This window comes from Bos indicus, chromosome 6 (assembly GCF_029378745.1).
Source record: "Bos indicus isolate NIAB-ARS_2022 breed Sahiwal x Tharparkar chromosome 6, NIAB-ARS_B.indTharparkar_mat_pri_1.0, whole genome shotgun sequence".
Taxonomy (NCBI): domain Eukaryota; kingdom Metazoa; phylum Chordata; class Mammalia; order Artiodactyla; family Bovidae; genus Bos; species Bos indicus.
The window spans coordinates 83,933,926-83,951,140 of record NC_091765.1 but is presented as its reverse complement, the minus strand read 5'-3'; the positions used below and the strand labels follow the sequence as shown (position 1 = coordinate 83,951,140).

Genomic DNA, 17,215 nt, shown 5'->3' with positions numbered 1-17,215 from the left:
CCACTGCTCTCTTGGGATCTGTAAGACTGGGTGTTTTTGGTACGTGCTATCCACAGCCCTCTGCTTTTATCAGAATACTTTGCCAGTGCACTGATCTCTTTGGAGATAAGAATGCTAGCATGTTACCAAATGTTAACATTATTTTGCAGAAAATATAGTACCACGTCTGAATTATTAATATTTAAAACATTTTATTCCTTAACTCCCTCATTTACTTTGCTCACAGCTGCCTCAGTTCCTTTATTTGGCAGAATTCTACAAATTTGTGTCACCCACTGCTGAGATTGTTTAGTCCCTGTATTTATATTGATTTTTGTTTCTGGTGGTAGCTTTTCCTGAAATGTGTGTAACAAGCAGGTGTTTTATGATAAAACTGTTACATGTAGTGCATACTCTGTGTGGAATTCAGAGGAAAACTCAGATTCAGTGAATGACAATGTCAAAAAATGCAAGTAACTAGCCATTTTTCAAATAACAGTGGTGCTGTTTCTCTTTCGTGGCCTTTTAGACTTTTGTTGTCCTAAAATTCCATTTTATTGGGAAACCATTTTCCACCTGGTCTTTCTTGACAGGGGTTTTTTCTACTTTAAATGGTTTCTAAATAAAATTCTTTGTTTCAAGAAAGAAAAAAAAAATCAGTGCTTCAGGATTTGATGAACTCTTAGAAAGCATTTTCTTCCTCCTGCCGGTTGTGGAAGCTTTTTACCTGCAAAAAGTTGTCGAGATGCTTGAAGAAGTGATATTTGGTTGGCAAGAGGTCAGGTGAATTTGGCAGATGAGGCAAAACTTTGTAGCCTAATTCATTCAACTTTTGAATTGTTAGTTGTGCAACGTGAGATCAGGCGTTGTTGTAGAGAAGCACTGGACCCTTTCTATTAACTAATGCCAGCAGCAGGCATTGCAGTTTTCTGTTCATCTCATCAATTTGTTGAACATACTTCTCAGATGTATCAATTTTGTCAGCCTTCAGAAAGCTGTAGTGGATCAGATGGGCAGCAGACTACCAAACATGGACCGTGATCTTTTTTTTGGTACAAGTTTCACTTTGGGAAGTGCTTTGGAGCTTCCTGGTCTAGCCAATGAGCTGTTTGTTGCTGGTTGTTGTAGAAAATCTATTTTTCATCACATGTCACAATCTGATCGAGAAGGTTCATTATTGTGTAGAATAAGAGAAGACGACGCTTCAAAGCATGATTTTTTTTTTAAATGTTCAGTCAGCTTATGAGGCATCTGTTTATTGAGCTTTTGCATCTTTTCAATTTGCTTCAAATGTCAAATGATCGTAGAGTCGACACTGAGTTCTTCGGCAACTTCTCGTGTAGTTGTAAGAGAATCAGCTTCAATGATTGCTCTCAGTTGGTCATTGTCAGCTTCTGATGTCTGGCCACTGCATTCCTCATCTTCAAGACTCTCATCTCCTTTGCTAGACTTCTTGAGCCACCATCACACTGTATGTTCATTAGCAGGTCCTGAGCCAAATGTGTTGTGGATGTTGAGAGTAGTCTCTGGTGCTTTGCAACCCATTTTAAACTTGAATAAGAAAATTGCTTGAATTTGCTTTTTGTCTAACATCATTTCCATAGTCTATTTAAATAATATAATCAGCAACTAGTAATAAGTCGTTAGCAAAAAGACATAGAAATGTGCATTAAAATGATATATAACATAAATATGTTTATTTAAGACTATATTCTAATATCAAATAGCAAATTTCAACAATGCAAAAACCGCAGTTACTTTTGCACCACCATAATAGTATCTTGTCATCTGCAGACAGCGACAGTTTTATTTCTTCCTTTCCAGTTTGGACTTCTTTTGTTTCTTTTCCTTCTCTGATTGCTGTGGCTAAGACTTCCAAAACTGTTGAATAAAAGTGATGAGAGTTGGTCTTAGAGGAAATGTTTTTAGCTTTTCACCATTCCTGGTCTTAGAGAATGTTTTCAGCTTTTCACCGTTGAGTATGATGTTACCTGTGGCTTTGTCATATGTGTCATATATGGCCTTTATTATGCTGAGGTATGTTCCCTTTGTGCCTGCTTTTTTGAAGAGTTTTGGTTATAAATGGATAAAGTGTATCACATTTTCCATAATAGAAAAGGTATTTCTTACAGAAAGAACTTTCTCCAGAATAGTTAATGGACTAGAAAACACTCACCAGATTTATTTGCACTTTATATGTGTGAAATACAGCTTAATCCTTGACAATCCTATCCAATAAGAGATAACACTCAAAAGAAGTTAAATATTAATCTTAAGATCTGTCTCAACCTAGAGCCCATATTTTTTGTTACATCAAAAAGTTTTGAAAAGGTGAAAATTTTTAATGCTTAAGTGGAATTGTTTTGTGCCTGAATTTTCTGTACTCTATTGCTAGTATAGAGGAAAGAAAGAATATATTAAAAGCTCAATATTTATGCTAATCTTTAAAAAAAAAATCTTCTTTAATATAGTTATCACTGGTAGCTCAGTGGTAAAGACTCGGCCTGGCAGTGCAGGAGACAAGGGTTCCATCCCTGGGCCAGGAAGATCCCCTGGAGGAGGGCATGACAAACCACTCCCAGTATTCTTACCTGGGAAATCCCATGGACAGAGAAGCCTGGCGAGTTACAGTCCGTGGGGTTGCAAAGAGTTGGACACGACTAAGCTCATGCATACACTCAGTTATTTTAGCTTTCTTTTTATATTGTCTATAACATAGACTTTATATTACCTGAAATAATAGTTGTCAGACTTCAGTTTTGCCTATATATGCCTTTGCATATTTGACAAGTTCTGCTTACAGTAGAAGGAAAATGACCTATTTAATGGATGTCTTATAAATGTTAGACATGTACCATATCCTTTTTATTGGAATTATTCTTTATTTTTTTGTTTCCTTCAGTTTCTAATCAGCATTTGGTCATTTTAAGAAAACACTATATGGAGAATCTGACTAAACTGAGGATGATAGTTAACATTACAAGAAAGCATATTTCTTAAAACTAGTAGAATATGAATTCACAAAATTTGAAAGATGCATATTTATAATTTCTTAGTGAAAAATGTTGCATCAAGAAAGTGTACTTGCACGATACTCTTAAAAAAAAAGTTAAAAATGTTAAACCTGTATTGAGTACCTGCTATATTTTGTACACTAGTTTTAATGTATATAAAACTTGTATTTATCTAGATTGGTTAATTAATATAGCATTGTGCATTAATTTTCTTTTGCTCTCATAACAACTTACTGCGTACTTAGTGGTTTAAAACAGCGCATATTATCTTCCCATTCTGTGAGTCAGGAGTCTGAAATGGATTTTACTGGGTCAAAATCCAGGTGTTTACAAGGTTTTTGTTCCTTTTTGGTTGTTCTAGAAGAGGATCTATTTCCTTGCTTTTTGTACCTTCCTGAAATCGCCTGCATTCCTTAAATTATGGCTGTCCTCTTACAGTCTCAAAACCAGCAATGCTAGCCTTCTCATTTTAATTGGAGTCAGCCAACTGGGATAATTCAGGATAATCTCCTTATTTTAAGGTTTATTACCTTAATCACGTTTCTAAACTTTCTTGCCATGTAATGTAACATTTTCACAGATTTTGTGATTAGGGCAGGTGAATCTTTAGGAAGTCATTATTCTACCAACCATATCGTTTTCAAAGACTAAAAATATGGAGATAATTCTAATTCTGAAAATAATTTTCCTTTGATTCACAAGGCACTTGACATAATTGTAATGCCTAAACTGATGACTTGGATTGAGCCAATTAACTTTTCTACTTTTGTTGTCCCACAGACTTCTCAAACTCAACATATTGAGAACTAAATTCCTCCCAACTTCTTCCTCTGCCAGTTTTCAGTATCTTCATAAACAGAGTCATAATAAGAAAGAAATCTGATTCATCTTTAACTCCTGTTTTCTTTACCTGGCATACTGTATAAAGTCAGTAAGTCTTCTGACTTCTTCCTTAGTAGCTTTTGAATCTATTATTTCCCTTCATTGCTGCTGCTACACCCCTTGGCCAAGTTACATTAATCTCCTAGATTATTTTAGCATTTTATGCACATACCCTTGCTTTTCTTTCCTCTCCCATTTGTCTCCTGGGCTGGTTTATAATGAGTTTTTTCCAGTTTCATGAACAGACCACTTTCTGAGATGTGGGCCTTTTTGTATGCTCTTCCTTTTACTTAGAAAATAAAATATACTCTGGGTTCCCTACCTAGCTGTATACTAAGTTTAAATATTACTTTCCTGATTATTATCACTCACCCTGTATGTTCCTACATCTGCTCCAAAGCACTCTTCATTTTCAAACATAATAAGAAAATACTGAATTTGTCTTGTACTCTAGAGTCTGGACTGAAAACTCCAGAAGAATAGGATCTATATCTTTCCTGTTCCTAAAACCACTTTGCTGTATCATTTCTGTGGCTCACTGGAATATATTATCAGCAGTGACAGAAATATTTCTCTATTTTGGATGAATACTCTTGCTGTGTTTATCTGAACATGCCCCATCTTCAGAATCCTATTCCTGTACATGTAAATATACAAAATTTTCTACAGTAGTCACATTTTTTCCCTAGCTATTGCCCTGCTTATGACTTGTGTCCCCACAGTTCTAAGTCACCTCTTTTCATATTACCAGATGTTTCATATATCAGCTTAATGTTCTATATACGTTCCTTTTTATTGCATTCATTCTCTAATCTTTATTGATCTGGAGGTGGATTCCAAAATGGTGTTCTTAATTGGTTTCTTTTTTACTTTGTGTGATTTTTTTTTTTTTTGTATCATTGTCTGAATAAATCTTTGATGGTAGCATTTTCCTCTTCATATTCTTTTGCTTTAAATCATTGTTCACATTGGTGTTTTTTCTTTTTTTGAATCAGTTCAATGAAATTGGACAGTAATCTCTGTCATCATGAGCACCTCTCATTTATTGAAGCAGTTCCTGAGGGTATTTTTGAGACGCATAAGGGAAAAACAAGAAGGAAAGACATAAATAAAAGGAGTTAGAGAAGAGAGACGTGGATGGAAATCTTGGGTGCTGGAAAATTATGCTCATCAGTGAAAATTCATGCTGTTGTGCAAATAATTTTTCAAACTTATAGTGGCAGCTATGTTGAAAGTTCTCATTCTTGCTTTGGTGTTTTGTAAATTGACTATTATTTTCTATACCTACTCCCTAAAAGATGTTATTTATTTACAAGTTTTTACTTTGTGGTAGCTTGTAGTGTTTCCTGTTCTCATCATCTTGAAAGTATTGGTTGATACCCTTATTAAGCACAATATTGGTACAGTAGATTCTATTTTTTTTTTTAATAAAAATTTTTGTGCCTGATCCAGTATAATTACCGAACAGTGTAAATACAGAAGTGGCAAGGACCAAACATAAGGAGAAGAGATTAAGAAGAGGTGGCAAGAATACACAGAAGAACTATACAAAAAAGGTCTCAATGACCTGGAAAACCATGATGGTGTGGTCACTCACCTAGGGCCAGATATCTTGGAATGTGGAGTCAAGTGAAGTCAAGTGGGCCTTAGGAAGCATTATTATGAACAAAGCTAGTGGAGGTGATGGAATTCCAGCTGAGCTATTTTAGTTGCTAAAAGATGATGATGATAAAGTGCTGCACTCGGTATGCCATCAAATTTGGAAAATCAGCAATGGCCACAGGACTGGAAGAGATCAGATTTCATTCCAATCTCAAAGAAAGGCAATACCAAAGAATGTTCACACTGCCATGGAATTGTGCTCATTTCACATACTAGCCCATGGGGTTGCAAAGAGTCGGACATGACTAAGCTACTTCACTTTCACTTTTCACGTTCATACATTGGAGAAGGAAATGGCAACCCACTCCAGTGTTCTTGCCTGGAGAATCCCAGGGACGGGGGAGCCTGGTGGGCTGCCGTCTGTGGGGTCGCACAGAGTCGGGACACACCTGAAGCGACTCAGCAGCAGCAGCAGCAGCACATACTAGCAAGGTAATGCTCAAAATCCTTCAAGCTAGGCTTCAACAGTATGTGATCTGAGACCTTCTGTTGCACAAGCTGGATTTAGTAAAGGCAGAAGAACCAGAGATAAATTGCCAACATCCAGGTCCATATAATGAAAGCTATGGTTTTTCCAGTAGTCATGTATGAGTGTGAGAGATGAACAATAAAAAAGGCTGAGCACTGAAGAATTGATGCCTTCAAACTGTGCTGCTGAAGACTTGAGAGTCCCTTGGACTGCCAGGAGATCAAATTAGTCAATCCTAAGGAAATAACCCTGAATATTCATTGGAAGGACTCATGCTGAAGCTGATGCTCCAGTACTTGGGCTACCTGATGAGAAGAGCCAACTCATTGAAAAAGACTGATGCTGGGAAAGATTGAAGGCAGGAGGAGGAGGGGATGACAGAGGATGAGATGGTTGGATGGCATCGCTGACTCAATGGACATAAAGTTGAGCAAGTTCCAGGAGATGGTGAAAGACTAGGAAGTCTGGCATGCTGCAGTCCATGGGGTTGCAAAGAGTCAGACACAACTGATCAACTGTACAACAAATTGGAACATAGAAAAATCAAGGGAGTTCCAGAAAAAATATCTGCTTCATTGACTACACTAAAGCCTTAGTATGGATCACAGCAAAATGGAAAATTCTTAAAGAGATGGGAATACCAGACCATCTTACCTGCTACCTGAGAAACCTGTATGCAGGTCAAGAAACAACAGTTAGAACCACATCTAGAGCCTTGGACTGGTTCCAAGTTGGGAAAGGAGTGGGTCAAGATTGTATACTGTCAGTGTACTTTTTTAACTTATGTGCAGAGTACATCATGCAAAATGCCAAGCTAGATGAATCCCAAGCTAGAATCAATATTGCTGGGAGAAATACCAACAACCTCAGATATGCAGATGATACCGCTCTAATGGCAGAAAGTGAAGAGGAACTAAAGAAACTCTTGATGAGGGTGAAAGAGGAGAGTGAAAAACCTGGCTTAAAACTCAACATTCAATAAACTAAGATCATGGCATCCAGTGCCATCACTTTGATGGCAAATAGATGGGGCAAAAGTGGAAATAGTGGCAGATTTTATTTTCTTGGACTCCCAAGTCACTGTGGAGCCACAGAATTAAAAGACACTTGTTCCTTGGAAGAAAAGCTATGACAAATTTTAATCATATTTTAAGTGTATTATAAAGCAGAGACATCACTTTGCTGACAAGGGTCCATCTAGTCAAATCTATGGTTTTTCCAGTAGTCATGTATGGATGTGAGTTGGACCATAAAGAAGCTAAGCGCCAAAGAATTGATGCTTTTCAACTCTGGTGCTAGAAAAAATTCTTGGAGAGTCCCTTGGACAGCAAGGAGATCAAACCAGTCAGTCTTAAAGGAAATCAGCCCTGAATATTCATTGGAGGGACTGATTCTGAAGCTGAAGCTCTAAAACTTTGGCTACCTGATGTCAGTAGCCAGCTCATTGTAAAAGACCCTGATGCTGACAAAGATTAAGGGCAGGAGGAGAGGCAGAGGATGAGATAGTTGAATGGCATTACTGACTCAATGGACATGAGTTTGAGCAAACTCCAGGAGATATCTAAGGACAAGGAAGCCTGGTGTGCTGCAGCCCATGAGGTCCCAAAGAGGTGGACATGACTTAGCAACTGAACAACAACAATATAGTTAGGGCAAATAGTCTTCTTTTACTCCTTTATAAGCACAAATCAGTTCTCTTTATCAGTATCAATCAGTTCTTTTCATTCTGAATTTAAAAGTATTGCCAAATCCTATAACTTTCTGAAAATAGAATCAGAGAGTGATGTTGCTATAAGGTTTCATGACAGAATTTCACTCATTTTATCCTCTATCCCTCTACTTCCTAATCAGATTTAACTGGGAGAATGACTAAAGCAATGAGAATGGCGTTTTTCATATTTGCATGTGCATTTGAATTCACTGAGGGTCTTGTTAAAATATTGATTAATAAATATTTAGTGGGTCTGTGGTGGGACTCAAGATTCTGTTGTTCTAGACAGTCTATCCTGGGTGATGCTAGTGTAGTTGATGTGAGCCACATTTTAAGTATCAAAATTTAGGTAGTATCTAAAACTGTTCATGCTAGGTAGCAGTTTTATCAATATCATTGCCTACTGAAATATAGGCTTTAAGCTGAACTTGTTATTTTGGAGTCTCTTTGAGAGCTTCTATACCAAACAGTGTTATATGCTATAGGTAATAAAGATGACTTAAAGTGCTGATAGGCAGGCTTGTACCCTACTCAGTTCTTTGGCCTTGCATAGTGTGGAGGCTGCTGCTGCTGGTGGGCTCAGCCAGGTCCTGGGGTGGCTGGTTGTGGTGCCTGGGGTCTGGGAGCTAGTGTTGGCCTGCTGGTGGGCAAGGCTGTGGCCTGGGGCTGATGTTGCCTGCTTGTGGGCAGGACCTGTTCCTTATACCAGTGGCTGTGAGGTACAGGGTGTTTTGGAGGTGGTGTAAATTCATGCATGGGCAGAGCTGGATCCTGGGATTTATGGCTACAAGGCCCTGGGATTCCTGGAGCTGGTGTCAGACTGATGGTGGGTAGGATGAGTCCTGATGGTTGGTCGTGGGGTTCCAGAGGCCCAGAGGCTAATGCTGGCCCACTGATAAGTAGGGCTGGGTCCCAACTGGGTTGGCTTCTTGGCCTGGGTTGTCCTAGGACTGATGCTGACCTACCGGTGGGTGGAGGGGGTTCTGGTATTAGTAAGCTAGATGTTGTTTTATTAATAGTTGCCATGTCATATCTGACTGTTTTTTGAGCCTATGGACTACAGCCCTTCAGGCTTCTCTGCCCATGGGATTTCTCAGGCAAGAATACTGGAGTTGCCAATAATGGTTACCATTTCCTTCTCCAGGCGATCTTTCTGTCCCAGGGGTCGAACCCACGACTCCTGCATTGGCAAGCGGGTTCTTTACCACTGACCACTGGGAAGCTCTAGTAAGCTAGATGGAAGATTCCAAAAATCCAAAATTGTGGTTGCTGACAGCAGTGTCCTTGTGGTAGAACAATGACTGCAACCAGCACCTGGGTCCCCAGTGAGCCCCACTTACTACCTGCCTCTCTGGGAGGCTCTCCGAGATCAGCAAATGGTTCTGACCCAGGCTCCTTCCAAACTGCTGCTTCTGCCTTGGGCCTTGGAGTGTTGGAGATTTTGCCATTTTAATTACATTGCCTTTGCCTATTAAGAATGGCATCTGTATTTGCTATAGCCCTCAGATTCTCCTGAAAGTAAGCCTCACTAGCCTTCAAAGTCAAACTTTAGGGGGGCTTGTCTACTGGTGCAGGAACCCTAAGCAGGGGAGCCCAGTGTGGGACTCAGACCTGTGTGGCTCCCTGAGGAGAACCATGCAATTGTAATTATTCTTCTGTGTGTATGTTTCCCACCCTGGGTCTTGATTGTCTCTTATCTCTGCCTTTCCTACCTGTCTTGTGGCTCTTTATGTCTTTAGTTGTAGATGGTCTTTTCTGCTAGCCTTCAAATTGTTCTCATCAATATTTGCTCTGTAAATAGTAGTTGTAATTTTAGTATGCCTGTGGGAGGAGGTGAGCTCAGGATCTTCCTATTCTGCCATCTGGCCACTCCCCCTGATCTTATATACTTTTATGCAGTTTATTTACTATATGAGTTTCCTACTTGATAATGATTTTAATTTCTTTGGATTTCATAGAAGTATTTGTGTCAGAAACTTAAAAATGCAGGTTTCTTGATTGACTTAGTGGTCAAGAAAATTTTTCATTATATAACATCTAATGTTTTAATTCTCTTTCTGAAAAAAAATTTTTCCATTGTTAAACTCATGTTGGTGGTTGTACACATTTTATTATAGATGCAATGCTGTATTTCTCATTTCCCCTTCTTCCTGGTTGTCAGTCTCAAAAACAAAACTAGAATGCATCTGTCCCTTTTGTTAGATCTTTTCTTCTCTACCTGCTTTTGTAGTAAAATGAAACTACTATTGACACCTTTAACTTTTTGTTGCTTTCCATATTCATTCTTGTTTTAAATTATTTTTCCTCTTTAAATTCTTTTCAAAGATATGTTCTTTTTCCCTTCAGGAAGGAAATATATCTTTATTGATAACTTCCTTTAAGTATTCTCTTCCATAAATTAGATTGACTAAAGTCATGAATTATTTTAAAACAGAAAAGCAGTGGTTAACCTTTTCTTACGTGGGACTTTCTTAAGTAGTGGAAGGAGTCATATATTTCATTTTTCCTTTACATACCATACTTTTCTTTTTGACTCAGGAGTTGCTTATCAAGCAATGTGCAAAGTTTGCATTTAGCTGAGAGGAAGTTGTAGATTTTGAGAATGTGTGACTTTTAAAAAAATAGAAGAAAAAAGAAGTCCATAGGATAAATTTAAGAAGTTTCTATAATTGAGAGGTCTTTTTTGTTTGTTTGTTTTTTTAATTGGCTGTGGTTTTCTGAATATTCTTTGGTTCAGTAGATTTTTATTTTTATTCTTTATTTTAGGAAGCAAGAAAGGTAGCACCAATGTTCCTCATAAAAAGAATCAGAAAAAAGATAAGGAATGCAAAAAGAAGCATTTTTCAAGTGGATCCAAGAAGAACAAAATTGAACCTGAAGAATTAACTTCAACTGTCACAAGAAGTCGAAGAATTTCTAGACGCCCATCTAATTGGTGGGTAGTAAAATCAGAGCAAAGTAAGTATTTTATTTAAATCATACTCATTCTACAGAGGCTCTGTGTTTGATTTATATTCCTGTTTGCTTGAGAAAAATCTCATGAGGAAAAAATTAAATTGGATCATCAATAGAAATATTAAATCAATTATTTATAAAAATATTCATGAAGCTTTATCTATACAGTATTCTAGGTATAGGGATACAACTGTGGAAAAATAAAACCAAAAATGAAAAATTGCTGCTGTTATATGACTTACATTCTATAGAAGGAAGACCAGCAGTATAGATATATTGGATGAGGTGAGGAACAATTTTAAATACTGCTCATGGCATGAATTAGATGAGAGCTAAGAATTGACAGTGTGATTTTGACAACATGGAGGTTGTTATCACCTTGATAAAATTGATTTTTGTAGAATGATGGGACCAAATGTCTCTGATTGAGGTAGGTTCAAGGGAGTTTGGAAGTGAGACCAAAGAGACAGTAAAAGGGATATGGCAGATGTGGGGTCAAGAGAAGGTCTCTCTCTCTTTTTTAATATGCAAGATAGTAGATCAGCTCATCTGCTCTTTAAAATGACCGTGTAGAAAGGTACTGGATCACAGTCCTTGTGTAGGCAAGGAATGTGTCTGGACTACCCCGGAATAAAAGGGTTAGCTCTAGATTGAAGCAAGGACATTATCATGTGAAAAGGTAAAGGCAGAGTACGTGGCAACACTTAGAAGTAGGTTGGTGGGGTTGATGGTGGGATAAATGTTGAAGGTAAACTTTGAGTAGATTACTTTGTTTAGTTTCTTACTCTTTAAAATATGACTACCATTACTTCTACCTCATTAAGTTATAAGTATTAAATGGCATATATTTAGTATTAAAATGTTAAATACTACTGTTACTGCTTTAGAGAACTCATCTTTTTGCCTCAGGTTGCTGGAAACTGTACTATGGTAAATGAATGTGTAATTATATGGATTAATACAAATCTTACAAAGCTGGGATAAGCATGCTTGAGCTCCATAATTTACCAAAAAAGACTTGAAACATGTATTAGTCCTGAGACATGCTGGGATCAAGTAGGTGGTCACAAAAGTGGAGGAATGCTTACAGATCACCTGGTCCAAACTCCTTCATCTGATGGAAGAACAAACTAAGTCTGAAGCATAGAAAAGCAGCATACGTTCCCCTTAAGGTCAGAGACCTTTGTGCTAGGATTTGAAACAACAGAACCCATATTTCTTTGCTCTTGATCAGCCTGTAGTTCACGCAAGAAACATTTATTGTGTGCCCATGGTGTTAGGCTGGGCCAGGCAAATGAGCAACCTAGAATGGGAAATTTAAGAAGACTCTTGATCTTAGGGCTGTGTGACTGACTTGGAGTAAAGTGAAGTCAAAGTTGCTCAGTTGTGTCAGACACTTTGTGACCCCATGGACTATACAGTCCATGGAATTCTCCAGGCCAGAATACTGGAGTGGGTAGCCTTTCCCTTCTCCAGGGGATCTTCCCAACCTGGGAATGAACCCAGGTGTCCTGTATTGCAGATTCTTTACCAACTGACCTATCAGGGAAGCTCAACTTGGAGTAAACACCTTCTTAAATTTTACACTCTAGTTAGAATTTTTATTTTTTTCTTTATGAGAATTTTTAAGATGTACCCTCTGATAATTATTTTGCAATATATGCTATGTAAGATTATTGTGTTTTGCACCTTAAACTTGCATGGTCAGTTATGATACATGTCAGTTATATATTGATATATAACTGATATCTGTCAGTTGTGTGTCAGTAAAACTGGGAAAAATTATCTACCACCCTAGGCTACTCTTGCTTTACCACAATCCTGCCCCTGCTGTTAGACATTAGGAAATAAAGATAGGTCTTGGTCTAAATGATTGTCATTCTGCTGGAAGAGAGTGGTAAATAAACAATGAGCTGTATGTTGTTCAGTCGCTCATTCGTGTCTGACTCTTTGTGACCCCCTGGACTGCAACACACCAGGCTTCCCTGTCCTTCCCTGTCTCCCAGAGTTTGCTCAGACTTCTGTCTGTTGAGTTGATGATGCCATCCAACCATTTCATCCTCTGTCCCCTTCTCCTTCTGCCCTCTTTCACAGCATCAGGGTCTTTTCCAGTGAGTTGGCTCTTCGCATGTATCAAGATGTATGATAAACATTATCAAAGGACTGAGAAGGAGCTGCTTAATTTAGCCTTGGGGTGTAGGGAAGGCTTCCTGAAGATGGGATGATTAGGAGCAAGCTAAGTGATTGGCTGTGGTGAGGAAAGAGGATGGAATGTTTGAAGCAGAAGTATGTGTAGAGATCTGGTGCTGAGAGTTTAACCTTTTAAAATTGTTTTGTCAAAATTACCTAGGGGAGTTGTTAAAACATAAATTACAGGATCTTACTCTGAAAATTTTGATTTAGTAGGTCTGAGCTAAGGCCTGAGAATTTGCATTTCAAACAGATTCCCAGGTGATGCTGGACTACTATTTGAGATCAGTGCTTTGGAAGAATGAAAATAGTTCAGTACTGCTGCCTTTTTTGATTTGTCTGTTTGGAGAAGAGTGTTGAGTTACGCTTAATGAAAAAGCACTTAGATGTAGTAATAAATTAGAATTAAACATATTTGGGGATTCCCTGATGGCTCAGACAGTAAAGCATCTGACCACAATGCGGGAGACCCGGGTTTGATCCCCAGGTCAGGATGATCCCCAGGAGAAGGAAATGGCAACCCACTCCAGTACTCTTGCCTAGAAAATTCCATGGATGGAGGGAGCCTGGTGGGCTACAGTCCATAGGGTCATAAAGAGTCCAACACGACTGAGCAACTTTTCACTCACTTTGACTCAAACATATTTGAACTTAATCCTTAAACTATGGGTAATCACTAAAAAATTTTAACCAGATTGTAGTGGTTCAACTTATGTTTTCTAAGGATGATTTTTAAAACAGTGTAAAGGATGGATTGAAGAATGGCAAGGGTAGAGAAAGGATATCAGTTTAGAGGCTGTTTTAAGGATCCAGATAAGAAATGATAAAGGTCCCTGCTAATGACAAGCAGCAGAGCTTAAAAGAAAAGGATTTGAGAACCATTCTTCCTTGTGGCCCAGCGGTAAAGAATCTCCCTTCAATGTTGGAGACCCAGGTTTGATCCCTGGGTTGGGAAGATCCCCTGGAGAAGGAAATGGCAAGCCACTCCAGTATTCTTGCCTGGAAAATCCCCTGGCTGAAAGAACCTGGTGGGCTATAGTCCATGGGGTGACAAGAATTGGACATGGCTGAGCGACTTTAATTCAAAAGAAAGTATAGTGATAGGATTTAGGATTGCTTGTGGTTGGGGGCAGGAGACTCAGATGATTTATATATCTGAGGTAGTGACACTTTTCATTAAGATAGGAAATAAAACTAGAGTGGCAGGTTTGGGGGAGAGTGGTAGGTCAATATTATAGATATCAGCATGTAGATAATAATTATATCAGAATATAGATAGTAATTAAAGTTCTGTATAGATAGATCCTTCAAAAAAAGTACACAGAGAGTGAGAAGATGAAACTGGGACCTTGGGGAAATACCAGGATGTTATTATAGTGGGCAGAGCCAAAGAGGATGGTTTTGAAAATTTGTGATCGTTTTAAAAGATTTGGTCCATGTATCTGTAAATTGCAAGCAGATCAGGCCTGTCAGTTCTAAAGGAAATCAACCTCGAATATTCATTGATGCTAGGCCACCTGGTGCAAAGAGCCAACTCACTGGAAAAGACCCTGATCTTGGGAAGAGTCAGGCATGACTTAGAGACTAACAACAACAACAACAATCTATAAAGTGAAGAGCTGAATAGTTTATGAATTTAACTTGAAAACAAATGTAGATTACTATGAGATTGGGGTGCATGTATATGTTTATGTGAAAAATATAAATAATACTGATATTTTTGTGAGCCAGATAATCAAACGTATGCTCACTTTACGTTATCATTTAATCCTGTAGGTTCTTTTTCTAGTAATTCTTCAGTAAGAAATGAACTGTCAGTGTATCATAACAGTAGACAAAAACCACCTGCTGAAAAAACAAAGCAGTCATCTAAGAATATTGGAAAAAAAGCTGTTCCATATAAAAAGCAGAAGAGAGCTAATGAAGGCAGCTCAGAAGCACAGAAGGTTTCATGTGCTAAAGATTCTGGTGGTTCCCAGAATGAATCATTGGGAAGCAATGAAGCAGACCTGGCTAAGAAGAAAAATCCTAATCCTTCTGGGTAATGTCTCTTATATGTACAAAGTAATTATTTTTGTTCAACACTTAATAAATGTCTCTGTTATTTAATCATTTATAGAAAGCAGTATTAGCATAAAGGAGTCTACAGTCTGACAGACCTGGTAGTAAATCCATGGTGTGCCATTAGCTGGGTGACCCCGGAGGCTAAATAGTACTCTGAATTTGTTTACTCATATTAAAATGGGGAATAATACATAGCACATGAGGTATGATGATAAATTTAATAAGGTAGGTGTTATTGTCAGCTGCTGCTGCTACTGCTGCTAAGTCACTTCAGTCGTGTCCGACTCTGTGCAACCCCAGAGACGGCAGCCCATCAGGCTCCCCCATCCCTGGGATTCTCCAGGCAAGAACACTGGAGTGGGTTGCCATTTCCTTCTCCAGTGCATGAAAGTGAAACATGAAAGTGAAGTCGCTTAGTTGTGTCAGACTCTTAGCGACCCCATGGACTGCAGCCTACCAGGTTCCTCCACCCATGGGAGTTTCCAGGCAAGAGTACTGGAGTGGGGTGCCATTGTCAGCTTACAATCCCTTTTTTTAAATTGTGATAAAAACATAAAATGTATCCTCTTGATCATTAAATTTTTTTAAAGATTTATTTATTTGGCTGCATTGGGTCTTAGTTGTGGCACAGGGGGTGTTGTGTCATATCTTCTTTACATCAAAGTTGTGGTGTACAGACTTTCTAGGTGTGGCATGTGGGCTCAGTAGTTATGGTGCTTTGGCTTAGTTACTCTGCAAGATGTGGGATATTAGTGCTGCAACCAGGGATTGAACCCATGTCCCCTGCATTGCAAGTTGGATTCTTAACCACTGGACCACCAGGGAAGTCCCCATCTTGTTTTTGAGTGTATCGTTTGAGTTGCTTTCTTTTTTATTTTCTTTAATTAATTAATTAATTAATTTTTGGCTGTGGTGGGTCTTAGCTCTGTGTGTGGGCTTTTTCTAGTTGCGGCAAACAGGGACAACTACTCTCTAGTTGCCGTGCACACATGTCTCATTGTGGTGGCTTCTCTTGTTGCAGAACACCTCGTCTAGGATGAGCAGGCTTCAGTAGTTGTGGCTTTTGGGTTCTACAACGCAGGCTCAGTAGTTCTGGTGCAAGGTCTTAGTTGTCCTGCATCATGTGGAATCTTGCCAGATCAGGGATTGAACCTATGTCCCCTGCTTTGGCAGACTGATTCTTAATCACTGGACCACTAGGGAAGTCCAAGTTGCTTTCTTTTAAGTGAGATTAATATAATTTTTGTAATTAGGAATGCATTAATTCCTTTCCCAATAAGATGGTAATATTTAACATATTTTAGTGCTTATTATTATCAAGTGTTCACTAGATGCTTTCAATGAATTCTCATCAGTCCTGACAACCTAGTAAATACTGCTCTTAGGCATTTTTGCTTTTTGATATAGCATTTGCTTATTCATTCATTTAAAAAATACTTAATGCATATTATGTATGAGAAATTGCAGGTGCTGGGGATGTAGTGAATACATGATTAGAATACTCTAAAATACATTACTATATGACATTATGGTGCATACTATCTATAAATAGTTCACTGAGTTGTACGTTTACCCCCAATGATTTGCAGTGCTCCCTCTGTCTTATGTCAGACTTCATATTTAGAGTAACTTATTCTTTGTATTGGAAGAAGGCAATGGCAACCCACTCCAGTAATCTTGCCTGGCAAATCCCATGGACAGAGGAGCCTGGTGGAGTCAGACACGGCTGAGCGACTTCACTTTCACTTTTCACTTTCATGCATTGGAGAAGGAAATGACAACCCACTCTAGTATTCTTGCCTGGAGGATCCCAGGGACGGGGGAGTCTGGTCGGCTGCTGTCTATGGGGTCGCACAGAGTTGGACATGACTGAAGCGACTTAGCAGCAACATTCTTTAAATCATTTGGTTTTTGTTAAGAATCTTGAGAGGTTGAGAGGATAGGTATTAGCTCTATTTTTACATGTAAAGAAGGTACACTTATGATAAATAAGTGTACCTAGGTATTTTATTAGCCCAGTTTTTACTTGAATGTGTAAATAAATCACTGTTCTATTAAACAAAGCAGATAAGCCTTAGTTACAGGTTGAGAGAAATACTAAGGTATAAAAATAAAGTCTTTATGTTGAGTTTCTGAATTTGATCTAGTATCCCTATCTCGGACATGGGGTTGGTCCTCCTGGCCACTGCCCCTGGCCTCAGGCGTGGGGGCGTGGGGTAGCTCCTCCCGCCCGCCGCCCCTGGCCAACCACTGGCCAGACAGCATCCAACAGAAGATGGCGCAGAAGCA

The 17,215-nt window shown here is 38.7% G+C and overlaps 1 protein-coding gene across 6 annotated transcripts in view; it reads left to right on the top strand.

The window, feature by feature from the left end:
• The window catches only part of CENPC (centromere protein C), a 93,808-nt gene that overhangs the window by 38,623 nt on the left and 37,970 nt on the right, over positions 1-17,215 (top strand). For all 6 annotated transcript variants that reach the window (XR_011567211.1, XM_070791529.1, XM_070791528.1 and 3 more), the window contains exons 9-10: positions 10,484-10,675; positions 14,639-14,903. Coding sequence is in view for 5 of the 6 variants with exons in the window: in XM_070791529.1 (XP_070647630.1) it covers positions 10,484-10,675; positions 14,639-14,903 (457 nt within the window). In the remaining variant the exon portion in view is untranslated. The remainder of the gene's footprint in view (positions 1-10,483; positions 10,676-14,638; positions 14,904-17,215) is intronic.